This window comes from Poecilia reticulata, linkage group LG9 (genome assembly GCF_000633615.1).
Source record: "Poecilia reticulata strain Guanapo linkage group LG9, Guppy_female_1.0+MT, whole genome shotgun sequence".
Lineage (NCBI taxonomy): Eukaryota > Metazoa > Chordata > Actinopteri > Cyprinodontiformes > Poeciliidae > Poecilia > Poecilia reticulata.
The window spans coordinates 6,009,733-6,037,616 of NC_024339.1; the positions used below are offsets into that span (position 1 = coordinate 6,009,733).

The 27,884-nt window shown below is 39.6% G+C and overlaps 1 protein-coding gene across 9 annotated transcripts in view; it reads right to left on the bottom strand.

The window, feature by feature from the left end:
* arvcfb (ARVCF delta catenin family member b) overlaps positions 1-27,884 on the bottom strand; it is a 153,195-nt gene that overhangs the window by 28,160 nt on the left and 97,151 nt on the right. For 6 of the 9 annotated variants that reach the window (XM_008417644.2, XM_017306596.1, XM_008417639.2 and 3 more), the window contains 5 exons: positions 27,302-27,485; positions 15,887-16,004; positions 15,633-15,804; positions 14,252-14,269; positions 11,419-11,490 (listed from right to left, as the gene is read on the bottom strand). In XM_008417644.2, coding sequence (XP_008415866.1) covers positions 11,419-11,490; positions 14,252-14,269; positions 15,633-15,804; positions 15,887-16,004; positions 27,302-27,485 — 564 coding nt within the window. The remainder of the gene's footprint in view (positions 1-11,418; positions 11,491-14,251; positions 14,270-15,632; positions 15,805-15,886; positions 16,005-27,301; positions 27,486-27,884) is intronic. The other 3 variants (XM_008417640.2, XM_008417638.2, XM_008417641.2) reach the window with 2 other exon arrangements.

Here is a 27,884-nt window from a genome sequence, read left to right on the forward strand (position 1 = left end):
TCATAACAAAGACATTTTGAATAATGTCAACTTTGTATTAAAAGTGTCATAATTTACCGAATGACGCTTTATGACAGTCATAAATATTCATGAAGGCTTATTCATGTTCATGACATGTGTTATGTCATGTTTATGACGATGTCATGTCAGTCTTATTCACCCCTCTTCAAATAAAGTGTTACCATCATTACTGCAATACACAAGTTATACTCAAATGTCAAAGCAACAACCTGATAATACCATTATTATAGCGGTCTACACTAGTGCTGTCTGCTCTGATTGAGATTCCCACACTTTTATATGTTAAATGTCTGAAGTAGCTCCAGCTGACTGATGCGCCACCTACTTTTTGATTAATTGACGACTGATTGGAGAGATTCATAAAACAGTGAACGTTAGTCCTAGATGGTACATTTACTTACATATTGTCATCTTCCTAAAATAACAGCCTAATATTTTGCCTAGAGATTTTTTTGTTTGCCTAAATCATCTTTTTGCCAAAAAGAAGCATTGATCAGGAAAAAAAAATCACTTTTGTCAAAAAAAAGAAAAAGTATTTGGGCCATTATCTTAGGAAGGTGACAAAATGTTAAAAATAAAAACAAGACAGTAATGTCAGGAAAATGTAGCTTGTCCTGATGCAGTCAAACATAGAGTAAAACCAACCATTAGACGAGCAAAAACACACTTCACAAAAGCAGTGAGACGCACATTTCAAAGACAAGACAGGACTCGGTATTTCACAAAATAAGCTTCATGTGTCTAAGTATAGAGGTTTTTCAATATATGATGGGGTTTTAGCATAAATGCAACATAGTAAGTTGTGTGGAAATCAATGAATCAGGTCACAAATAGCAGGAAAAGGCAAATAACTCCCTGCAGAATAGTACATTCTGGTTATTTAGAAGATAAAACTTAAAACTATATAAAATGTTGAAATGTAGAACTTTGAATGAGATGTTTATCATTTCTAAATGTTACTCCAGTTGTGCAGGAACTGACCAAAGTTGTAGCAATTTAGAGCCTGAGACCTGCTTGTGGCCCGTGTACCAGTCTGTCAGACGCTCAGAGTGTTTCGGAGAGAGGAGACGTCTGCGTGCGCTTTCAAGTGTTTCAGTGTCTGTGAGAATGTTTCTATGGCTTAATAGTCTATCAGCATCACCTGGAGTGCCTGCTTGTCCTTACCCAGGCGAGTCACGTCCTTGCCCAGACACAAACCAAATTTAAACTCCTGCAACAACAAGAGGATGGGAAAAGGAATGTAAAAGAGAAGAGGAAAGAGGCTGGAGAGAGAGAGAGAGAACGAGAGAAGCGAGTCTCGGGGGGGGGGGAAAGAAGCAATGGAGGAACATGGATCTTCCACGGTTTCTTTTTTGGTTGCTCACTTGAGTGTAAATCATAAATATAAGCTTAAGTTGTCAAGGAGGAGCTGTGGCTCGACAAAAAATTCACAAGCGTTCTTATGTCCTATATATGTCTCTATATACATGAGGAGAAGACTGAGGGGGGATGAGAAAAACGGGAAACAATATATGTTGAGATATGTAAAGAAATTGGGAGTGAGTAAGAATGAAAAGGCAAAAGAAGCAAGTGACCAGAGAGAAGAGAAGAATAATTTGGTGGTTTTGGGAAAAGGAGGAAATGTGACTGGGACAAATGAGAGGAAAGTTGGAAAGAGAGCAAGGAGAAACTGTGGAGGCTGAGAAATGAATATTGCATGGTGGATGGGGGACAGCTGTCTGGTAAACAGGGAGCAGGTAAGAGTGGATCCCTTCAGCGCAGCAAGGAAATACAGTTATCCAAATGTAGAGTATGAAAAACTGACCAGCTTCAACAAAACATAAAATGTTGAAATGTAGAATTTTGAATGAGATGTTTATCATTTCTAAATGTTACTCCAGTTGTGCAGGAACTGACCAAAGTTCTAGCAATTAGAGCCTGAGACTGACAATGATTTTTAGAGATAATCATTGTCATCTTTTTTAACAAAAGAAAAACATTTAAAAAGCAGATGTGTACACCTCTCCTGGATGTTCATGTCATCCAGACTGAGACTGGATGACATGAACACTATTTTCAAGATGGTCAGGAAGAAACGCACTTTGTACGCACCCACTTAGTACATTCTGACACTCCACAGTGACTTGCAAAAGCATACAGAGCCTATGAACTTGTTAGCCTCTGATTTATCCTTTCGTGCTAGCTCCTGCTCATCTCTACTAGCTCTTAAGTGTTTTTCCTCTAGTAACGGTTACATGGTACAGGCCCCCCTATTTTTAAAAAAACTACTTCACAGGGGTTCTAAATGTTCAGAGTTGGGCTTAAAATGTAATGCCACAAGACAGTTAGCTACTGATTGGCTAAGGGTAAAGTCACCAGTTGCATTCATTACAGTAATCTGACCCAACATTTGTAAAAACTCACTACAGCGACTGAGCATTTCTGGAGTTTTTAAGACAGACTGAGCAGAGCGTTTGCCGTTGTCATGTTGCATATGCATCACCTTTTGGACTCTGGGACGTCCCAGCTGTACTCAGTTGCAACAGAAAACGACACAAACTGTTAAGAACAGAGTTGAGTCGAGTTGCGCTGGCAGGTGCTGGTGGAAAAGGGACGTAAATTTGAAAAGCCGGTGGAGGCATATCCAAGAAGATTTAGAGCTTTCATTTCAGCCAAAACCTGATTGTTCAAAGTATTGATTCAAAGGAAGACGCAACACTTCCGATTTTTTATTTGGAAAATGTTTCTGAGGAAGCCAGGAAAACAACCGGCTCAATCAGAGCTTTGGCATCAAGGCCATGCGGGGATTACCTGCGTCTGTGTCCGCGTCACAGACGTCTCGCTCCCTTCAGCTTCTCCGACACGGACACAGACGACCCACACTGAAATTTCCCTGGCAATATTTCCTCCCTCTCTAACCTCCTGGATAAACATCATCACCTCTAATAGCGACATAATATCACAGTTTGTGGTTGACGACCCCGAGCTTTGTTTGTGGGGCGTGTCTGTGTGTGTGCGAGCAGGACTCAGACTGAAAATATTTATGTGAGTAAACAACCTCCACGGCTGTTTGCAGACAGCCACAATAACTCAGACGAATCTGGATTTGTGTGTGCTGATAAGAGTCAAATAAAAGGCAGAGAGGATGAAATGGGTTCCCCCCCCTTGGCCCCCGCCGGCTTCAATGAACCCGTCATTGAATCAAATGTGTATTAAAATCTAAAAACCGTGGCAGTCACAGCCCAGACAAACAAAAGGGCTTTGAAAAGTGGGAAACGGTTACGTTGCTCTCTTCTCTGTAACTTGATTGCATCTTCTTTTTATTTTTTTACTATTATTTCTGAATATTCAGACAGATGACAATGCAATAAGACATTAGGTTATGAAAAGACACAGCTTTCCAAGCCATAAGATGAAAAACTATTAAAGTTGTGCTCTCTGAGCAGGTTTATGCTCCCTTTAGATCAGTTTCTTAATCAGATTTTTTTACATCATAAAATGGAGGAGCAGAAAGATAGGTTCACTATTCCAGTTTCCCTCTTGCTCCGTTTTACAGGCGTTTCTGCCGTTTTACACCCGAGTACGTTTTTGCAGACTTTCCTTTCCAATCACAGTAACAGTGAAATGACGCATCGTGGAGTTCTGGTTTTCTTCCCCTCCTGTGATGATCAGCAAAACTTTAATCTGCTTTTAACTGCACTAGAGCGTCCTTCGTAGAAACACTAAGCAGCCCTCCTCTGCCTCGACTAAGACAAAACTAAGAGTCGCTGCTTCTTTTTTTTCCCCAGTAATTCCCTGAAATCATGTTTGTTCCAATTATCACGTTCCTCCAACTCCTCGGGTCCAGGGAGACGGGAGCGGCAAACGACGAGGATAATCAGTTAAGAGATTGATGTTGCGGTCTCCTGGGGAAATCCCAGCATCATTTTCTGATTCTTTGAGGGAAAGCAGGAGGATGGGAGGGGTAGAGAGTGAAGTTTTGAGGGCGAGGATGGATGAAATAAATAAATGCCGCAGTGGGCTGAAGCATTGCCCACTGCGGTTGGGTCTGCTCACTGAAACGACGAGTCTCCTTTCCCAAAAATTTTTTTTTTTTTAAAACGCAGGTGGAGAAATGCTGTGATGATGCATCTGCAAGGACTTCACTCCGCTAATGATGTCTGGAGCAGCTTTTGACGAGCCCTCCTAGGAATAACATTGTTATGGAAACCTCTGTGTGTCTGCAACAAACACAAAGGTGGTCTACCTAAGTCAACTTCTCACATTCTGCTGTTTGCTTCTCGCTTTATAATTACGTCTTTTCATCACTGGCTACACGCTGGGACTCAAAAGGCAGGAACGGGGGGCTATAGAGGCGTATTAAACTTTTCCTCTTTTTCCATGTGTGAAACACTGCAAGGTTTTGTATATTAGTAATATTACAAATGGATATTGTTTAGTTTTTTGTTTTGTTTTTTACACCCATGAGATAAAGCACTTTCTCTGGCTTCTGTCTGTGTGTATCCCACTTTACTTTGACTCATCTTACTGTTGGTGGGGCATGGGAAACTTATAAGTCATTTATGATTCTTCACGATACACTGACCTCCTTTCTTTTAAAGAGCTGGAGAGGTGTAGCTTATGGTCATGATAGCATTCAGAGCAAAAATACCATACAACCCATTAAATATTTGGCAAAAGAAAGACGCAATGCCTGGGTAACTGCAATAAAAGACGCTACACAGATAAAGTAAGCGATGTAAGGAGCCAGACAGTCTGGAACCAACTATGTGGATGGATGCTATGTGTCAAAATAGCAAAGGAACCCAGGGTGAGAAGCACGGCGTGATTGTGCGTCAGCGTGTGCCGGTGTAAGCTTATACGCCCATGCGGAGGCCTTTTGTCGCTGCCTTGGACCTCAGCGCGTCTGGGTCAAGGGATCATGGTTTCCACCTTCACTCAGAGTACCACCTCACTGCAAAATGTGACAGGAACCAGCGAGGAAGAGGAGGTGGAGGGAAGGAGGCGAACTGAAACAACTGAGTGAAGTGTTCATTTAGGACATAAAGGGCAAGTTATTAGCCACGGCAGTCGACAGGTTGGCAGGAAGTAGAACGAGTTCAGCACACTGAACGCTGGAGTCAGCATTCGCTACGCGGGCGTTAGATTCCACAGGAAGGAAGCGCTTTATGCGACCTGCGCCACTTGGCGTTTATAATCCAGAGTTCTGCTTTTAGTTTGGGAACAAAGCAGAAACAGAAAGACTCCAGCATTTAGGAGATCTCGGACCGCAGTCGTTACAGAAGACATTTATGCTGGAAAATGAACCCGTTTCACCATATTTGCTCTCTGCAAACAGCATGGTAATAAAATCATTGGGACGATCATCTGCTGCCGCTCTCAACCAATGATGAAGCAGCATCGCAACAGTGCAAACAAACAAAGTCTGCTTGTTTGTACCAACCCAAACAATAAGAATAAAGCTCCATTTCTAAGAGAAAGATACTCTGGCATTTGTCCAAACACAGATTCAGTAGGCCGATACTGGACAGGGTTACACAATGCTTCACACACCGGCACTGCAGTCCAGACTGTCAAACAACAATACAAATTAAATACCTGGCTTCTAGGCAACGCAGAAGTCATCTCAGTAGATGTTGCAGTTTTGTGAATTGTGAGCAAAATAATCTGTAGGATGGAAGGAGAACTAAAAGGAGGCATCCAGGTCTTCTGCTTGGATGCTGAAGTACTTCTAACCTAATCTATAAATAATCTATAATCTATTAATAAATCTATAAATAAATCTCTCTTCGGTGAACCTTGGGTCTGCCCTGAAGCCTTCTGTGGCTCAGATTTGGCAAAAAAAAAAAAAAAATTCTCACAATGGGGTTTTGGGAAGGCCTCTTACCAAATGCCTCAACCATCTGAACTTGCTCATTTACGATATGAAAGGTCAACAGGTCTACTCTTCCCTTTGTCCTTCAGGGTGGCAAACAGGGAGCGTAAGAGGGCAAACAAGAAAGCATTACACCATGAAGTGGCCCTTTTAGTCAACTATGTCTGGTTAATGGGGAAAAGAAAAAGTCCCACTGGACAAAGAGGTTGGCAACAAGTATGTATACAATAGCAAGAAATTAAGTCCAATTTTTTCCAAAACAAGACACCAGTTCAACAAAAAAGTAGGGTCAACATTTTTAATAGTTTTTTTTAATGTGAAAAGACCCTCAACATCTATCACTATTCCAGTCAACTCAGTGATCTGATGCCACATTTATTGGCAGAACTAATGAAAGACTCTTGGGTTTCCCTACGCTCAGGTTTCCTGAAGGATTTACGCTCGGACGGCAAAGGATGAGGTTGATGTTGTGTCTAATGAAGCATTTCTGTATATAGTGGCAACCCATTTTAAACTTACTGATAGAGTCATGCGTTTTTGTTTCTGGTAAGTCAGAGTTTATCATTTCGCGTACTCTAAAAGGTTTCTCGAGCCATTTCAAAGTGAACTGTCAGCCCAGTACGTCCGACCTCTGGTGTTTGCTACTGAAAGGCTCAATTTTAGTCTCATTTGACTAAAAACAAGGTTCCAATTAAAGTCTCAAGTCCCTTTAGAATTGAGTAAAGTTTAAGTATTTATGTTTTTGATGGTAGGACAGAAAAGGCTAATATTGAACGTACAAACACTTGTCATTTATATTGTGGTCAATGGTTGAGATCTGGTCACATTGGAGGAGAGTCGGTGTACAACCCAGACAGGGCAGAACAAATTCAGTTCATACAAACTCTTTAGGTTTCATTGATGTGTCACATACCACTTAACCTGCTTTCTGTTGTCTTCTTCATGTTGTTGAGTTCAGTCAAACTAGGAATTTGCTTCTTTTTATTGAACTGACAATGTTGGAATCTAGACGCACAAGAAACTGCCAGAGCAAAATTACTCCCGGCACATGAGATGCCACCTGTGATTAGGTTATCATAGCCAAACCGAAACAGCCCCAGAAAATGACCTGTCAAGCATTTACGTCTACAAGGATCCCAGCTTTCCTCCTCTCTTAATTTCAAAGGATCCTCATTTCACTTCCACAGAGGAGTAAACGCTTGTTTTTATGCGGTGCGTTTGCTGCGGTTCATTGAGAACACACACCCACACACTCAGAGGAGATGTGAGGCATTTTCCCCTCATCTGCACTCACCCGCGGCAGCACAGCGGAGCGATGCGAGTGTGAGGGAGGCCAGATGAGTGTGGAAAGGCAGAGATGGCTTCAGCGAAAAACGGGTGAAGGCTAATTAATCTGAGGCATACACAGACTTCCTTCCAGCGCAGCAAACAGCTAATCTGGTATTCTGTGCGCCTCCCTTCAGTCTGGGACACAGCTCAGGAGGAAGAAAAGAAAAGACAAAAAAAAAAGATGTTTAACAGGAGTTTATTTTCCTGCAAAGAAAGGAGTCGAGGTCTCCGTGTCAGGCGAGTTTCCACACGTGAAACCTTCGCCTTTCTTTATCCTTACTCAACTCGTCTCACAGATATATATTTTTTTTAATCTGAAAGTTAAATTATGTGGTTTCGATGAAGTGATGGGAAAGTATTTTATAATTTCAGTCCCTGCCACACAACCTGCTCTTTTTAACAGCCAATTACTTTGGTTACGCTGTTATTTTCAGTTCCTCAGGATCTACGACAGCATGAAAAATAAAAAAATCCATCCAATCTCCCCGGGCCAATTCAGTTCAAAAATACTGATTAATCCCAAAGGGAAACTGAATAATTAAACAATAATAATAATAATAAAGGAATGGTGAAACTAACACAGGGAATAGGGTAAGGTCAGACCAAAAATATATATTTGCAAATAAAATATAAAACAATTTAAAATATTTTTTGATTATTTTCACAGTGAAAAGAAAACAATACTCAAAAATATTTGCCTTGAATAGTTTTATTATTAACTATCAGCCTTTTTTTGTTTTGTTTTGTTTGTGGAAACCTAAAAACAAAATGTTTTCAGGTTGCAGTGCATCTACATATATTTCAGTGGACATTTTGTCCCAAACAGAAATCATCCTGAAGGGATTACTGGTCCTTACGGATAACTTTTCTCATATTCCTCTGAATTGACTTTTCTCCACTATAGGACTTCTACATGTTTGCTGCGGTCCCCCATCTTTCCAGAGTCCAATTTCCAGAACTTTCATTCTGATTTCTGGTTTTAGAAGTTTAGATTCACAAGTTTCCTATGAGTTTAAGGTTCTTATTTTTTATAGCACAAAGGATGGATTCAGTTCAAATAAAAAATACTTAATTTATCCCCAAAGGGAAATTAAATGATGTAATTTATATCATCCAAGTATCTTCAAAGAGTTATTGTGGATGGTGATGCTGATAGCAGTCAGTCTCACAACAAATCTGAAGAGGCTTCTGACTGAATGAAATGCTAATTGCTCAACATCCAGGCAGCAAAGTCTATGTTTCATAGCAATGTGTTCTGGATGACACCATGCAGCGCTGCTAATCGCCTCATTTGCTTTTGCCGCTACTCTTTAAGTCACTGCATGACTGTACGGTTAGAAACCTGGGAAAAGAGAGACGTTGGAGTCAGCAATATAATCCTTACCCCCATTGTGATGGATGGAAGAGATGATTTGAACTTCCTCCTCCTGCATCCAGGGAGCCTCCTTTATAACTCCACTGGGATTTGAGGTTTGCATTTGAGCTTCGATGCTAATCAGCCCAGTTGTAAAAACTACACCTTGCTTCCATGGTAACGAAGGGACAAATTACAATACAAACATTTTTCTATGCTGGTAGCAAGATGATTAAAAAATTTGCTGATGATGCTGGGTAAAAAAGAAATTGTAAAAAGAAAAAAGAAAATGAGGAGAATATTAATGTTAGTGTCCATATTTTGTGCTCTTTCCTTCTCCTTCCTCCTCCAACACACACGCACATACACACACACAGACACACACACATATCAAGATTAATCACTGGCCACTGCCACATCCAGTCTGCTCCATGCACTGACCTCCCTCTATCTAGCAACACATCAGGACTGGGATACACATGTAATCTCCCATATCTCCTTTAGCCATCGCCACAAAATGAGAGCTGCTGCCCCTGCAAAATCCTCACAGCTGACCGGTGGAAGCGGTGAGGAACGTAGGAGCCTGAACCACACACAGCGAGGTAAAAAAAACAACAAAAAAAAACAAAACAAGTAAGGCTCCCTGAAGGCTTCTGCAATCTTGCAGCACTGAGCACCTTTGAATCAGCAGCAGAGAGGAGAAAGTGGAAAAAAAAAGTGTTCTAAAGGTTAATGTGGATTTGGCTCTGGTTATTAAGCTTATGTACCTAGTTGCTGCTATGCATGTCAAGCTAATAAACATCAAATTGAACCAATTTTTCTGTCTGCAGGCGAAGAAATATATGGCTTGCTGTTTACAATAAAAAGCTGCGGCTGACATTTAGACCTGCCTGTAAAGGTAACTGCCATCCAAACTCAGAGGGGGTGTCGCTTCCATGCTGCCGAAGATAAATGCAACCCATGCTTCAACTACGGCGTCTCGGCTTGGCTTTCGTCCATAAACCCCAGCCAGCAGACAAAGTATTAATTATCATCCTTGGAGCTCATCTGCTATCCCTTATTTAAGGAGTGATAAAAAAAGGGCAAAATGGCCTCAACTTTGAAAAGCATGGCAATTAGCGGTGATCTAGTTAAAGAGAGCCCTCTTTGCTTTGTTAATGTAGGTGATTATGGCTCAAAACGGAAGTGATATAGACTTCGCCGAAGTGTTTGGGGAGAGCAGGCGAATTCCGCAGATGGAAGAAGACGGATGGGTGGCCTCTCTCTCTCTCTCTCTCTCTCTCACACACACTTTCACACCGGGTAAGGTAACATCCATCACACACACTGACCTGAATCTGATTGATTTTGGAGCGAGACGGAAAGGAGGCGTTCCAAGCTCAATGAGCTGGAGTCAACAAAAATACATCGTCAAAAATATTCTATTCAATTCAAAATATCTCCTGTAGCAGTCTGTATTACAACAAATTTGGAGGAGCTTCTGACTGAAGACCCTCTGTTCTATGACAGTCATGAAATGGATGGTCAGAGTTGTTTACATTTTTATGATTTTATGTAAAAAATAATGTAAAAATATCAGTGGAAGCATACAGAAAGCTGGTCGGCTGTTTTCCTAAGAGGTTGACTGATTTAATGCCAACAAAGGTTTTTCTACTGGTTATTTTTTCAAATGCAATGTAAATAAAAATAAATTTTTTTATTTACACTTTATTTTTTATCAAGGGCCGTTAATACCAAGTATCGGTATCAAAAATAAATGTCTTGGTTGATTGAAAATACTCTCAGATCACAATGGAAACGATGCACAGCTGAAACTATACGTTCACATACACCTAATAAAAAGACATGCATCTTTTTATTGTTGTTAAATCAAAGCAAACTTCTCTTGTGTTTGGAATTACCAAATTTATTTCCATTTGCGAAACGCCATCATTTAAGAGAAATCTCACAGATTCATTTGCTCGTATCTCAGAAATGAAAATTTTACAAACCTTTTCAGATCATTGGGGTTTTATGATAACCACACCAAAAATCAAAGTCTTTCAGCCACTAAGCTTGGTGTCATTGTCCATTAGATGTTGCTTCAATATTTCCACATCATCATCCTCATCCTATGTAATGAAGTGCACCAGTTCCTCCTGCTGCAAAACAGCCCCGCAACATGATGCTGCCACTACCGTACTCCACAGTTCAGGCGGTGTTCCCGCTCTGTCCTCAGAATGTAACGATGGCCACTAAGAATACTTAAAAAGGGGTTTAGTAGTATTTCTATATTACTGTAGTCAGTGAAGACTCCAGGAAAACTCTGGCTGTGGCCAAGAAGCGGCTTGGCTCCTAACTCAGCAGGAAATGGTGAACATGTCTGTAAGTAGGGGAAGGGCAGATAATCAGATGTACTTATACTGACAAAGTAGGCCAGAGACTTTTATCATCTAGGAGGAATGAGGACAGAAGAGGCTTGCTTGTTTGTTTGCTTGTAAAGCTTTCAGCCAAGATGAGACATCTGTAGCTTGTGTTCACAATCAGATTTAATATGTCTATTTTTTTTTCTTAACAACAATTAAATCACTAATTAGTATGTTAATAGGAGACCAATCCTAATGATCAAATACACATTACTGTTTGAAAAGATTAAATCAAGCAGGAGTACTTCAAATGCAGACTTCAAGAGCTCACTCTGAAATAAAGATCCTCTTCTTCTGCTCCAGCCAAAAAATACAAGTTAACTAATAATCAGCACTGGTGACACAAAAATAAAACAACTATTTTTTCTATCAAGAGCTTCCCACATTATTAATCACCTCCTAATCGTTTATCTGCTCTTTTTCCAGGGCCTCCATTAACAGAGGGAAGGACGTACCTTTGGAAGGCTCTGTACGTTTAGGTAGATCCAAAGTGTCGTAGTTTTTGTCATTTTCACCATTCTTTCTGCCTGTGTGGGAAGAATAAGGAGAGAAGAAGATGTTACCAGCAGAAACGTACATTTCTAAGGATGATGTAACAAACAAGAGACAAACACAGGTTTGGAGGGTTGATATCAGTGTTAATGGACCACTTGGACCCAAAATGGATTTTTCTATGACGGGCGGACTTCTGAAAGACATAACAATATGGGGATGGGTTATAAGTTGGAAAAATTCCAAATTAAACTAAACATAAATTAAGCCTGGGCTGCAACTGATGGGAACACATTCACCTACGTAGAAACAAGAGCGTTTGCATTTACCCAAGAAGCAGATAGATGGGAACGAACATCTGTTTTTTAGGGTTTAAAAAACCCTAAAAAACAACAAAACCACTTATGAAGACAGTTATAAATCTGACGTACAAGCAACATCCGCAAACAAATACAATTAAAAACAACAAATCTTTGTTGTTGATCTAATCTGTCTATTTATCCAAGAATTTAGCACCGAATTACAGATGTTGAAATTAACTTTGTCAGACATTTTATTCAAGTCAATTTTTACATTTACATATACATTTTTATGGGATTTTTTTTTACCAACATGGTGTAGTGCATATTTGTAAACTGGAATGAAATTCATGGGTTTTGAAATATTTCTACATATAATTTCTTACTATGTACAATTACATAAAGCAGATTCTAAATTAAGTAGAATTCATTGTTTTAATAAGCACAAACCAAACCTGCACATCCAACAAATAAGCTAAATATATTGAAATATGGGCATAATTCCAACCACTAGATGGCGACAAAGCGGTTCTGCTCCATTCTAGCTCTCGTTGTACAGTAAGGGTCATCTCGCTGAGGGAAGCTGAACATCCACCCAGACTGAAGTCGTTCAGAGCCTCCAACAAATCTCTAACTTCTCTAGTTCATCTCCAGAGCATAATGCTGCCAACACCATACTACACAGCAGGAATGGATTTATACAGGAAAGTTTGTCATCAACAAAATGCAGGGAAGTTAAATTGGGAATGACTATTTTCTCAAAGCTGTGTAGTTTCACTTTAATCTTTCAGGACTCATGTATCTTGTGGGTAACGTTGCTCACAAAACCCCGCATATCACATCAAATCAGATGGCAACAGCAGCACAGAGAAAGCCACAATCAATGTTAGAGCTAAAACGAAAGACAAATCTCAAAGTAATTTGTCCTCAATAAACATATAGGAAAGATGAACAGCCGATGATAAGAAGAGTTGCTCCGAGCCGGACTGGTCATGCGGCTGAAATAGAGCGATGCAAAGTTAGACTGATGTAGAAGGAACAGTAGCTGCCAGATGCGATAATGGCTAACGTTTGAGAATTACTTAAGATAACAGGTAGGACAYGACTGAAGAAGAGAAGAAGAAGACACAGCGAATGACATCGTTGACAAGAACAGTCTGAACAGTTCAGTTGTGTGGAGATATGAAGTTCAATAAAAAAAAAAAAAGCAGTGTGCACATTAAGTCAAGCACATGCTTATTTCTATTTCCTAACTTTGTCTTAGAAAAGCAATATTTAAAGTGAGCTATACAAAGGAAGTATTTTGGGAATTTATATTCCAGTGTCAATTTTATTTATTTGACATCAACAAAAGAATACCTCCATTTTTGTTCTGTTCTCCTGTAACGCTTGGAGATTTTAGTTTAAATGAATCCTCTGTTGATCTTTCACAGGCTGCAGAGAGCAGCTGCATAATGTTCAATCGCCACGCTTTGAAATCTATTCATCTTCAATACAGACTCTAAAAAAGGCCATTTGCTGAAATAACAAAACAGCAATAATTATGCAAAAACTGTGCAAAAATACAAGCATTTTGCATTTAACAAAAACCTTCCTTGTCTGTAAAGATGTTCTACCCACAACTCCTCAAGGGACAGTTTTAGCTTCATCTGGTTCAAATTCTGTGAAAAAATAAATAAAGAAATAATAATAATAAGCAGCAGGTCAGTCCTGCACTCTATGGATGTTAAGTCCAGCAGAAAGAGCTGAACTTTTCACATACTGATGTTAGAAGTTTTTTTTATTATTTCAAATGCATCCATTGCTACAAATTAAGTGTATGCTAATGGAATGCTATGTTATTGCATCTTAGACAATAAACTTTTTTTTAAATTAAATTTGTTTTTTGCATCTTTTTATGTATTTCTAATATTGTATAAATAGGTTGACATGGTTAAATGAGAAATCTGCAGAATTTGTATCTAATTAATTGATTAAACATCAGAATAATCAATAGAATACTTGATAACAAAATAAAAGTTAGTTGCAGCCCTTATCGCTACGGGATATTTTTCCACATCAAGTGAAGCTTTAATGCTCACAGCTACACAAATACAAACCAGTGACAAAAAAGTTCATAAGCATGTTTATATGAAGCAAAATTTAACAGCTAAACTAAAGGAGAAACACTTTAGAGAGCATTTCCTAAACCTTTTTTAAGAAATACAAATCAGATACTTCAGCTACAAAGTTTAAAACATCACAAAAAAAAAAAAGAAACGTTTGACTCTGAGCTGGGGTTGTTCGTTATGGCAAGGAAATACACATGGAATGAATACTACAATTTTCTGAAATCCTTGGAAGTTTCTCAGGGTCTTCTGGAGGACAACCAAAACTATTTCTAACTGCACTCTACAGCCGGGGGGGAGGGAGAAGAAGGAGAGGAGGAGGGATGAAGATGATGATGATGAGGAGGAGGGCTGAGAGGGTGGAGAGAATGGGAGGGGAGGGCACTCACCTTGATTAAACCATTCCTCTATAGTTATCCAAGGAAGCAGCAGCAATGCCAAAAAACACAAAGCAGGGAGAAGAGAGAATAGGCATGGTGAAAAAAAAGGCGTGCGTGTTTGCGCGTGTGTGTGAGTGTGTGTCTAGGAGGTGCAGTGTTACACACATCAACACAAAAATAAGTCATTATTTCCTGAAGGTGAATCACTGAAGGCCATAACAGTCGGTTAAGAAAGGGTGTGTTTCTGTGTGTGCAGGGGGATTGCAACGAGAACGGTGTAATACGGAGGATTTGGTGACGATACACTAATAGGCAAAAAAAAACTGATTCTACTATGAGGCTGTGAGGGAAGGTAGAAAGTCAAAGAGGGAATATGTTTAAAACTGGCATCAGATGTCAGAGTGTGAATAAGTCTTTTATCAGAACGGCTGAGTGGGAAGAGCAGGAGTAAGAGCCTGGAAACGTCAACGACTGGGTTTGAGCTGATCGCAAATCTGGATTTCAATCTCTATGTGACACTGTGGTTAGATCTAGTCTACGTTCATTTCAGCTCTACAGAAACTACTGTGTGTTATTTCTCCTTAGGAACTGTGTCTGTTGTTGAAGGCCTGATGTTCTTTTTCCAATAATGTTCCTGATGATATAAATTTGTATCTTCTTCTGGCGACAGAAAATATAATGTAACGTAGCAAACTGACAGCAGGACTTCATATTTACTAAACATAATCTGACAAAAACAATTGTCAAAAACAAGGACGACATGGCAGTTCATTGCATGTTTACACTATCATTTTTTTTTTTTACAAAATAAGGAAAAAACACTGAGTTTCTTTAAATGTAATAATATCCGCAATGTGAATAATAACATCTGTCTTCTAGAAATTAATATTCTATTACAATTATTTTTCAGCATTAGCTGAAATTTCGAAGTGTATCTCATATTTATTGGAGGAGTGAAGCCTGCTTACATCAGTGGACTGTACAAGAATGGCAACATAGGTGTTGAAATGAGTTGCCATAGAAACAAAAGCCACGCTTTTCAAAATAAAGGACCAGTTTTTTTCTTTGATTTGCTTGCAGAAATGTGTGTTGGATTTTGGGATTTTTACACAGGAGTTATCTCAAAGACTCCCAACGGGCCAGAAGGGCCATGTCTGCTCTAACATGTAAATACTCAGCGTGTTTATAGATAAATGATTTCAGTATAAATCTGTACATGTGCAAAGTTGGAGTGGGCTTGATGTCTGAACTGATGGTCAGAGTCTAAGGTCACTGTTTGGTTGCCACTTTTCATCAGCTGGTTCATTTCAGATATCATTGTTGGACAGGAGGAGGATAACAGTTTCGTCTTCCAGGCAGATTTATGACTCCTCTCTTTCCGTCCTCTCACCTTTGGCCTTCTTTCCCCCGAAGCAGCCAGCGTCATCCTTCTTTTTCCTTTGTGGCCCCGCAGATCCGGGGGCCTGCAGGGCCGACGGGTCCTGGAATCTCTCGGCGCCAGGCACCTCTTTGTGCACGTGATAGGAGAGGTTCCTCATGATGCAAACGCAGTTTTCCACGGACTGTGGAGAGAGGAGAGACGGCCGTAGCATCAGCTGCAGCTGCTGCGGCGCGCGCGCGGTGGAAGCCGGGTCGTTTCCTCACCTTGTTGTCCATGTCTTTCTTCCCCACGGCGGACTGCAGCGCGTGCAGCAGAGCGTCCACCAGGCCATCGCATTCCCTCAGTCTGCGCCGAGCCTCTGCCCCGTCTGAGCTCACGTTTCTGCAGGACGAAGAAAGCACAAGGAGTTAGCGTTTGCGCGCGTAGAAGAGGGAAGTCCTTGCATCTTAAATATACACATGCCAGGAATGTAGAAGGCAATCTACAACTGATTGTAGCTGGTTAGATGAGACCAAAATGAAACTTTTTTAAAACTAATCACCCTGAACACACAATGACACAAACACGGTGGTGGCAGCATCAAGCTGTGGGGATGCTTTGCTTTAACAGAGACTGGAAAGCTGTTCAAGCTGATTGGTTTGGAGCTGAATGCAGGGAACTCCTGAAAGAAAACTATTTAGAAAAACTAAATATGGTTTGGAAAACCATATTTTATGTATGACTGCATTCCTAAATTTATGATTTAGGAATGCAATAAATTGTAAGTTTATTGTGAAGAAGATGGAAGAAATTGACAATAAGCTTAAACACCCCTGATTTAAAGGTTAAAAAATAGGTCAGATCAGAGCAGAGACTTACACAATAAATAAACATAGAGGAAGAGTTACAATGGAGCAGGTCAGGTAAAAAGCATACCCAGTCAAAGTTCAGGCTTAAATTCAGTTAGGAATCTGAGGTAAGTGTTAAGAATGAATATTTACAAATCTCACTAAGTTAAAGCTGTTTAGTGAGCAGCTTTAGCGAAGATTCAAAGGCATACATTTTGATTAAATTAGTTGTATTGATGTTAAAATTTTTAACATCAACTCTTTAAAATGCAAAGGTTCCAGCTGGAACATTTGTACCTGAACGTTTCTGGTACGTCTATAAATCTGGCGCACAAGCGACATCCACAAACAACATCCTGTTTCTCTTGACCAACTTGTGGTTAATTTTTGCTTCAAAAAAACCATGTAATCTGAGGCTGTAAAAGACTGTTGTTGTGTTCAAGTTGTGCTAGAAGGAGTTAGCCTATCAGAATGAGTTATTCAAGTCTAAAATAGCATCTCAATGCTAAACTGGCTGCTTCAAGTCTTGACAGCCTTGGGGATGTCTTGACATCCCCAAGGCTAATGTTAGCATTCACAATCTACATTCGTTAAGCTGTATTTTTTCAAAGAAGCTACATGAATGATCAGGGGTTTCTGAAACTCTTTAAAGCTGTACAGCACTTCACACCAATTTGATGGTTGAATAATCTAAACAGTTTAAAAAACAATAAATATGTTTGTCGACTTTATGAGTCAATTCGCTAATTTAGCAACAAAAAATGTTTATACTCAATTAAAAATTTTAATCAAGTGCCAAACATTATAAAGAAAAAGAGTTAAATTATTAATATGAAATTGTTTTCTCCCCCTTGGCGTCTAGGGGGTGAAACGTGAAAAGCCATCCGTCTTACACAGTGAGCAGCCAGAGCACAGCTGGTTCAGCAGCAGCAGAGCTGGAGGAGTCTTAGTGTGGCTGTCTGACTGGCTGTGAAAGGCAAGGCTCTAAAGAGGGTTAAGGGATAGACAGGGCTCCCCGCTCCTCACCAGGGACTTCATTTATGATGGCTTCCAACCCACGTAATCCCATTAGCTGACCCTCAGTCACTTCTGTGGAGGCTGGCAGCCTTGCAGAGGTAAGCAGAACTTTTTTTTTTTTTCCTTTCACGCTTTTATTGCTGCATCAACATCCAACACGGCTGCAAATTAGGCTGGGTCCGAGCGCATTTACAGTAAATAACAGATTATTAGTTTTTACTTTATTTCCATTATTTTATTATTTTACGTTCATTGAGTGTAGAGAATCATAAATATGTGACAATGCTTGCAGCTGTAGGAAACTTTATCACACCTAAAGCCAGATCTAACACCAAACTGAACCTTTTGTATAGAGGAATGACTAAGGAATGACTAAAGATCCAAGTTTTTCACTTCTGATACCGATATCTGGGGTTTAGTATCGACCGATACCGATCTGATACAGACAAATAGCACTTAATTGAATAAAAATGTTCTTTCAAATGTTTGTTACATTCAAATGTTAGTTCAGAAAGTGTAATTAGGAACTCTAGATGTAATTTAAACATATCAAACTCACCACTAACCTGACTCAATTCACAAATATTAATAAAACATCCAAGTAGGAACTGTATGTACATATGTGTATGAGTTTATATGTACATATATTTGTGTATTTTGTGTTTAAAGAATGTAGAAAGAATAATTGCAATACGTTGCGTAAAGGGAAAGTGTAAATAACTGCTTTTTGTTTTATCAGAAAATGTAAAAAAAAATTTTACTCTTATGTAAATATAAAGGAATTTTAAAGAACAAACAAACAAATAGATTTGTTTATGTTCACCAATGAATTTACAAATGAGATGACAACCTATCAGCCATTTTTTAAACGTGCAATCTGCAAAGTAAAGCTGCTCTTCAGTGGAGACCTGGCCGGTGGTACGGTCATAGATCTAAACTCGTCCGTCAAAAACAAAAAAACAACAACTGCAAAAAAAGGCTAACCACCTCCTCTGTAAACACATCCAAAGCAACGTCTGCATCTGATTTATTTGACAGGGGTGAGTTTGGGGGGAATGCTGGCACAAACAAGGGTTTTATTGGCAGCTGTTTCATTTTCAGGAGCCTTTTGGGGGAGAGGGGCCAGACGTGGGAGGTGTGTGGACGTGCATCTGTTGGTGAAGACGGTCAGGGCGGTCAGGGAGGCAGTGGAGGAGGAGGCTGCTGCTGCTGTCTTCCGCTGAAATATTTAGTCTTTCAGATGGTTTATGACCTTTAAGTTTTGATGAGTATTGATCCGGAGCCGTCCTGGCATTTTACCATCTGCCAGAGTTTGCAACTTCATAAGAAGACTGGGAAAGCGATGAGGCCCAGTTCACTCTATTCAGAGTGACTCAGGCCCGCTCCGCGAGAACTTTGCATCAACTGCTGCCGTGACATTCACTGGCTCGTTGCTGCGTAACTCCGGGAAGTAGTGTTCGGTTACTATGACAACTGTAAGAGGAACATTCAAGTGGAGCTGTAGATTTTAAGTTTAGCTGACATTTTGGAGGCTTGTAGGTGACATCGGTCTGATTTTGTTTTGCGCTACCAAAAATAATAACCAACAATTTTCTCTTTTTTTTGTCCCTCTAACATCCATCCATCCATTTTCTTTACACCCTTGTCCCTTAATGGGGTTGGGAGGGTTGCTGCTGCCTATCTCCAGCTATCATTCCGGGCAAGAGGCAGGGTTACCCTGGACAGGTCACCAGTCTGTCACAGGGCTGTCCCTCTAACATTTATTGTTAAAATGTATCCAAAAGTTGATTGGACGAATGAACTCCAATATTAAACCACAAGGTGTTTCTACAACGTGTTGGTTTAAGAGTTCGCACAGCTGTGAAATCAGGTCACTGCAGTGTTTTTACTTTTTAAAGATTCAAAGGTTTTTATTCCCATCTAGGTCTTATTTGTACAGGATATCCATCACATTAAAGGTGGGGAAAAAGATATATAGTATGAATATTTTTAGGTGTTAAAAACCTGGAATTTGTAATGAGGGTGTATACAGGCTCCCCACATTAATATTTCATTATGCTGCCTTTAAATTGTATGATAGTTCACATCAGTTGTGGCGTATATATATATATATATATATATATTCTTTTCTTTTTTTTTTTTTTTTGTATAAATCTTTCCAAAAAACTACATTCAGGTATAAAAGATCATTTTGGCAGCATTTCCATGTCAAAAATAATGAAGATTTTGGGCTTTTCTGCACTGTGGCTCTAGTTCTGCCAGTCAATCCTTAAATAAATGAAAAATAAAATAGAGCAGAAACTAGACATACAACCTTTCACAGAAAGCAACTCAACTTTCATGCAACATTTTCTCGTATTTTGAGGGACTCGGAGAGCAAGTAGGTGTGCACTCAGAAAACCTGCAAGGACACTTTCAGGCCTTTCTAACACTTGATCTTGATGTGTCTACGGTGTCGGAGTCCTTTCAGATAAAGCGTGGGTGTAAAGGTCACGCAAAGCGGCTTGGTCATCAGAGGACAATGGAGCAGCTGGGAGGAACGGGCTGCAGCAGGACTGATGGAGATGGATGGAGACGCGGCTGCCCTCTGCTATCGGCCGGCAAGGTTAACAGCAGCATTGCGGGACCATATGCTCGCCCTCGGGTTAGGCTTTTACCACACCGTTCCCAACTCGGATTTAACTTATTGATTTTGCTTCTTATCTTGTTATTGGTCGGGTAGTTCTCACAACAGCCGGATAAATAAAGGGCAAAAAGCGAGAAAGTAAAGCCGAGGTGGCTGTCAGATCTGAAGTGCCAGAAGCGCACTTTATCGTCAGGTTTCATCACGTCGCTGTCAATGCAAGGATCTATTCAGAGATTACAGAGGATGGATTGACTGTGCTATTTTTGAACTTTAATTTGCACATTTTGTTAAACGTTTGCATATTTGTTGCAATCTGTACAGCTACGTCAGTCTGATGGGTCCTTAAAGTCAATTTTCTACCTTTTTAATTTCCACTAAGTTATTGGCCTGTTAAAGGTATCATTATAAACAACGATATGATCATTAATAGCTTCCAAACCAAACTGTTCCTAGGCCTGTCACAATAAGCAAATTAATTATATGATAAATTAAATAATTTATCATATGCTCAATAATTTCCATTTGAATGATTTATTGTGTTTCTCTTTTTTCTCTCTTTCCACCTAAAACTGGGTGATACATTTTTTTTTAATGATAATTTTATTGGAAGATTTTATGACTCATTTTATTTGTTGTCTGTTTTTATTGTAGATATTTAAAATGTCTTTCATTTCCAGTGTTTAAATGCTCATTATAATGTAAAAGTTTATTTCTTTCTTTGAGAATGTGTTCCTATTATTACACCATTACTGTTATATTACTTGAAAATGGTCACAAAACGCAAACAATATCATTTATTGCAATAACTTCTGGAGCAATTTATAATCCAGGAAAAATTATTCATGACAGGCCGAACTTACTGTTCCTGTGACTTAAAATCCTTTTTTATGGTTGTTTGGAGAGAATTGTGCAGTTGTTCCTGCACCCTGTTGATAAGCTGGCTGAAAGAGGGACAGTGTAGTCTCTCCCCTTGGATATAAAAACAGACACATTCAGATGTTAGGAAATATTTCTGTCTGCCAACAAAAACACAGGCAGTCATGGTGTAGGAACTAAAAGAAGACCATAATAAGGGTTTAAAAATACATTTATAAAGTGATCAACTGCAGACTGGAACTAATAACCCTGCTAAAATCAGCCAATAGTACTTGTGTTCCTTTATAGCAGTGATTTTCAAAATGTGGAGGACACTCCCTTTAATTCCAGCATGTTGAGTGTTGCAAGTGGAACTAATGTACAGTGGACCCTTGGTATCCTGGAGGTTTGGCCTGCAAATAGTTAAAATCTGTGAATACTTAAGACTGTCTGAAAACACCTCTTTTAATAGTTCACTCACCAAATGAGTGAACTACTAATATGCATTAATATGCACAGTGGAAAGCATTTTAGCGATGCCGCGGAAGGTAATTTCTTCCTTATTTATACTTTGTTTTACTTTTTCCTCATCAACACACCTCTTCCTACGTCCTGTGTGCATTTGAGTCAGAGTGTTTATTCCATATTTTTCTTTAGACTCCTACAACTGTATAAATATGTTTGATTTCCTGGAATGTGATTAGCTAAAATGAACTGATGAGTACATAATTCGTGTATGAAACATGTATTTGTTATTTTAAACAGAGAAACTTTCAACACTCACCTGAGTTTTGTCACTTTCTGTATGTGTGAGTGTATGTACTGAAATAAAATCTATATTTTGTCATTATGACTTTAATAAGTAGGTTATTGTTTTAGCTGCAGCAATATGTAATATTCTTGTGTAAATATCTGTATGTTTAATATCATATAGTCTCCATCTTCTTCTCGTCTATAACTGCACCTACAGATCTCCACGACACACAAAAGCAAATATTTGCATTTCAAAAGAAATGGAAAAGGTATTTAGTAATTTTTTTTGTGTGATTTGTAGACTGAGCTTTGGTTTTAAAGAGATGGGAAATGATCTTTCCTTTTACAGAAACTGAAAACCTTTCTAACCCAGCGACCACGCCTCTTCTGGACTCCACAGTAAAATCTGTCAACTCTGGCTGACAAAACATTTCAGATTCAGAACCACCTTACTATCAGTCACAACAAAACGCAAAAACATCCCCCCTGTTTCCTGTTTCAGCGACTACACTGCTGGCGTTGTTTACACAGGCAGGTCCTTATTGACGGAATAATAATAAAAAAAATGTAAAAAAAACTATTCCTGGCTTTGCCGAGGAGTAAGTGGGTCTCCGCCGGCGTCGGTAAACAGATTCTCCCTGGCATCAGCACTTCTCCCCCGTGCACAAACCCTGCGTCTAGGCAACTGTGGGGCTTAGCTACAGTTGCTATGGAGACGGAACTTCCTCAGCAGGACCAGCGTCTTGGGTCAAAAGGAGTGGAGGGGCTGATGGTTAGATTTAGTGATATGTGACAAAAATGAGCCAAGTACAAATCAAGAGTGTTAAAATGTTTGCAGCCTGAACTCACAAGAGGAGTGGATACGACAGATAAATAAAACCGTGAAACAAAGCGGCAGGAAATGACAACAGAGCGCCCTCTGAGGCCCTGATGTCAAATGCTACGACTTCTCCTGACTTCTCGCAGCTAGATCAAAAAACTTTCCCTCATTCCCTTCTGGTTTGCTGGTGTTGATATTCAGAGCAGAAGGTTCAGGAAGTAAAAAGAAAGTTTTCCTCACTCACTTAAGGCAGCCAGAGCGGCACGCTGTGTGTAACTGGTGCTGTGTGTAACTGGTGCTGCCTCTCAGCGATGCTGTTCTGGACATCGACCAGAATAGAAAGATGAGCCGTGTGGACTGCAGTCTAGACAGGCCTAGCTGGCCCAGGCAGGGCGGAGACAGCGCGGCCGGACATGAGCCACGGTAACACACGCACACACACACGCAGGCGCAGTTACACGTTATTACCATCTGTCACTCTGAGAGGAAGCCAGAAACACGGCCAGGGAAGGTAGACGGAAGTTCATTGATGGAAAATGGAAGCTGTTCTGATGGAAACAAGAGGAATATGAGACGAGGGAAATATGTGGTTTTATTTTATTATATTTGGATCAACATAACTTTTGGTTTCAAATAAATAAACATAAACACTTCTAAAAATGACATCCTCGCGATTTATCAATCAAGTGGCTTTTCACTGGAAAAACTGAATAAATAAAAATGTAGATCATAAATGAGATACCCAAGTTTTATGTTTTATAGTCGTTTTAATCATGATGGCACTTTTTTTTATGAACATTACTTATTCAGCTCTTCATATACAACAGTATGCAGCAAAAGCACAACATTTTACCAAGTTTTTTATCTAGTTTCTAGTACAAACACTTGACAGAAGAAAAAAAACTAACTTACAAGTAACTTTTGTGCAAGAAATAGGTGCTTCTTTAAATAAATAATTCCTTAACATTGATGAAAATGTACTAGCTCCACTGCCAGATAACTTCACTTTTAACTAATAGTTTTTCATCAGCCTTAAACTAAAATAAGCGCCTATATCTCGATTAGTAGTTACTTGTAAGTTCATTTTATCGAATTTAAAGTGCACCAAGATATTTGCACTAGAAACTGGACCAAAAATACTTGGTAAGATTTTGTGTTTTTGAAATGTCCACACTATAAGCTACATATCTGGAAACAACTTTACGTGTTCTCCTTTCTTAGAAAACAGAGTCCGAAATACCTGATAATTATTGCCACAAGGTCTAATTTCAGATTTTTAGTATTTTACATAAAATTTATGGGGATATTTTTATTTATAAGCCTGTTTATGTAATTATTACCAGCTGCCAACGTGCCATCACATGCTTAAAGGTTTGTTTGAACTTGTTACGGTAATGCTGGCATTAGTAAAATAGAAGTTTCATTAAAAAGGCTCAAAAGGCCTTTGGTTTCAGATTAACAAAAAAAAAAATCCTGTCCATTCAGTAACATAAGAACGACGCTTTCATAGTAGTAATGAGTTCTCTAGACGCTTCAGGGAAAGAAGACGACGTCCTCCTCAACATTTCCAATTTGAAGCAGAGTAACCTAAGTGATGAAGAAAACACTGACGACATCAGCTGAAACGTATTACAGAGTAAAAGTGATCAGAGTGTCGAGAAGGTAGAAGTGTCTGTCGGCGCCGGCCTGGAAGGAGGGCGTGCGTTAAACGGCTCCCTTGTGATCAACTGTTGAAGCAAAGCTTGTTGTAAAAGAGTCATGGGAGCAGCTGCTTCAGCTGAACACAGTCCTACCCAGATTAGTTCAAAGGTTCCTGGAAATATTAGGTTTAGGTTTCAGGTGTTTAGCGTTAACATCACAGTAACTCGGCTGAATTTAATTTGGCTCCCGGTGCAAGAGCTCACAAATTCAATAGTAAGATTGAAAGTGCGGTCCGTCCCATGAAGAGGCTGTCGGAATGACTTTGTTGTCGTTAAAGTGAAGGAAAGCCGTCAAACCCGTGTAGTTTGAGTTTGACCACCTTTTGTAACGATGCCTACGTGTCTTAAAGATTAAAATGCACCACAGTGGTTTGGTAGAAAGACTCAAACCCCCCACAGAAAACATTTTGCAAACGACGAGAGAGCAGGTGACTTCACTGATATATCCACCAATCAAGATGTGAACAAACATGACGCTGTTTCTGTGACACAACAACGGAAAACTGAAGTAATGCCATAAGATTTTTTTTTGCTAAACCAGAATTATTCTAAAATGGAATTCAGGTTAAAACTAAATTTATGCTCAACTTAATAGAATAACTTCTGCTTTAGCATAACCTCTGTTATGGCTTTTCACTGCTGTGTTTTGGCTTTTGCATTTTATTGACCCTTCTGGAACCCAGTACCAATCAGATTGTGGTGTGGTTGCAGTAAACGGAAAAACAGAAAGATTAGAGGTGAACTACTTCCCACAAAACAAGACACTGTAAAACCTCTTCAGAAGTGATGGCATGTTGCACGAGGACAAACAGAGGTCAGAGGTCCGCCACGAGATGCAGATGGGTTTAATGTTTTGTCAGACAAAAGTCGCCCAGTGATCCCAGTACAGACGACCCAGCATTCCTTACATACAGACACCCACAGGTCAGGATGGGAGGAACCCTGCATCTGCTGAGCCGTAAATCAATAAAGCACCTCATACCGGACCCTGACCCGCGGGCCACTAACAGTTTAATATACACCACACCTGTCTCACTTTGCAACTGGCATCTTAGTCACAACAAACATGAAGGGGCTGTGCTTTGTTTTTTTCCCCTTCCACTGTGTATATTAAAGTAATCCTCAGTTAAATCCAGGACAGTCACTTAAATGTGTGCACATGCTGGAAACTCTGAAAATTTAACTTGAATAAATGGACCATCTGGCTCCTCATTTGTGCCTGCTGTCTCTCTGTGTCTTTTCTTCTCCTAAAAACTGGTTTGGTCCAGAAGCTTTTAATCTGTCTGAGCTTTTAAAACATATTACTGGCTTTCTTTTTTTCTTTTTTCTTTCTTTCTTTTTTTTAAACCAAGACAAGTAAGTCAACACTGTATTTTTCTAAATTATCATTTCAAAATAATTTGGGAACATTCCCTGGAAGCCTTTTAAAATCTAATTTGTTTTTCTTTGTATGAAGCGGGAGACAGTCGGAGCGGGACTACAGCTAATTATCTTTCGTCCATCCAACATGAGCCAAATGCTGGTCCAAAACCAAAATATATACAGTTTTCAATCAGTCCTGAAACCGACAGAACAGCTCCACATTTAAATAAATGAGATTCCGCAAACTAATTTAGCAACAAAAAACATTTTTTTAAAACTAATATTTAAATACTTCCCTTTCACTCAAAATTTTTTTTTTTTTTACCTTTTGCATAAAAATCGATTATTTGCTCCCTCATCCACAGTGCCCCACAAAAGTCTTGAACTTTACCACATTTGGTGAATTTACAACTGAGAGCTTCTAAGTATTTTATGTGACAGAGCAACACCAATTGAGGGCATAATTGTACAGAGTGAAGGAAAGGAAAGATGGGATGAAATATGTCAGATGTAAACATCTGAGCAGCGCAGCTCACCACTGTGTTCAGGCCACTTTACTCTGAAATTGCTAAATGAAATCCAGGGCAAACCCACTCTATTAATAAACAGAAAACATCTGTCTGCACTTTAATCTCAGCATAAATCCAGCTGTTCTGTAAAGGCTCAGAAGTTTAATAGAAAATAACTATTAGTCTTTGTGCTTCACTGTTCATTTTCTTTTATCTTTTATAGAAAAGAAGCAATAACACAATGCTTAAAGGAAATACGGCCAACATGGGCGCGAACGAGCTCTGCTCAGATGAGACCAAAAGTTGAACTTTTCGGTCTGCATGCGAAACACTACAAGTGGCGGCATCATGCTGTGAGGGAAGTTTTCCTCCTGCAGGGAAAAGGAAACCTGGTTGATAGGAGGAGGGATGATAAATATGGTCCAATCCTGGAGGAAAACCTGTTACAATTGAGATTGAGGTGGATGTTTCATTTCTATCTAGGGTTGGACAATACGGTTGAAAAATGAGCATGAGGGTTTCATATCAGTCAATATAATTACTGATTAGGTTTTTGTTTTAAATATCTGGTGACGTGATCTTTCCTGTTTTATCCATCGTTTTCTTTCAAGCTGCTGATTCATTTTCTCCTTATTCTCCACAACATAGCTTTTTTTTAAATTATTTATAAGCAGTTTTGAGGCACTGTGGAAAACATGAGACTGCTGCTGTGCAAGTTACGCAACACGTTGTTGCTAGGCAACCAAAGAGTGAGTGAGTTAATTGACGCCACCCACAGTGAGAGGTTGAATGGCTAAAGTTTTTCCTCTGCCTACATCCCCCAGAATGCATCAGAGTTGATTGAAATGACTGAAAAGCCTATCTATTGGTATTGATTACTTTATATCTATTGCGACATATATTGCTATTGATTTATTGTCCAGTCCTACAACCAACAGAACAAAAACCTATATATATATATATATATCCTCTACCAGAGGACCCGAGCTCAGATATTATTATATAAATAAATAAAAAAATCACAATTGTGTTTTATTTTATGTTGAAATCCTAATAAAATAAATTAAGTCGGCATAGTCACATGAATACCGTTGTAAAGGACTGATTCAGGAACTTGTGCTGTGAGTAGGTGACCTGTAAATGTGTGCTACACACCGGACTGAGACGATTCATCCTGTTGTGTAGAACCGAGTTTGGTGCGGACCCTACCTGAGGCAGCCGGACGTGTTCTTGAAGACTGTGGTCCACTCCGCGTCCCGGGGCTTGGAGTCCTCGTTGGGTTCGTGCTCCCATCCCGAGTGGGGGATTATGACCTCGTTGGTCATGGTCTGCAGCCCGTGGTTGATGATCACCATCTTCAGGGGCTCGTAGGACGACAGATTCCAAAGGGTACCTGAGGGGGGCAGCAGAGAGGAGAAACAATACAGACATTATGTAAGAGCAAAGAGCTCAATTAGAAAAAGTATGATCGTGAGACAAAGGAAGAAGCCACTGAAGATATGTTCAATGGCATTTGACAAAAGGTGACGTTAGGGAGGATTAAGGTAGAAAAAATGGGGAAAATTATCTGAATGAAAAGTGCAAAAAGAGGTAAAGAACGAAAAAAGAGATGCCAGGCAGCCAGAAAGGAGGAGTGGAGAGAATCGTCGACAGAAAATGAAAGTGATGCAACGTAGTGAAAGCTTAGTAGCAGACAAAGACAAGTCGAGCAGACTTCACGACTGAAATCAAAAACACATTTAGTTCTGTCTTAAACCACCCACAAACTGGACTCACCAGAATGTCACATATA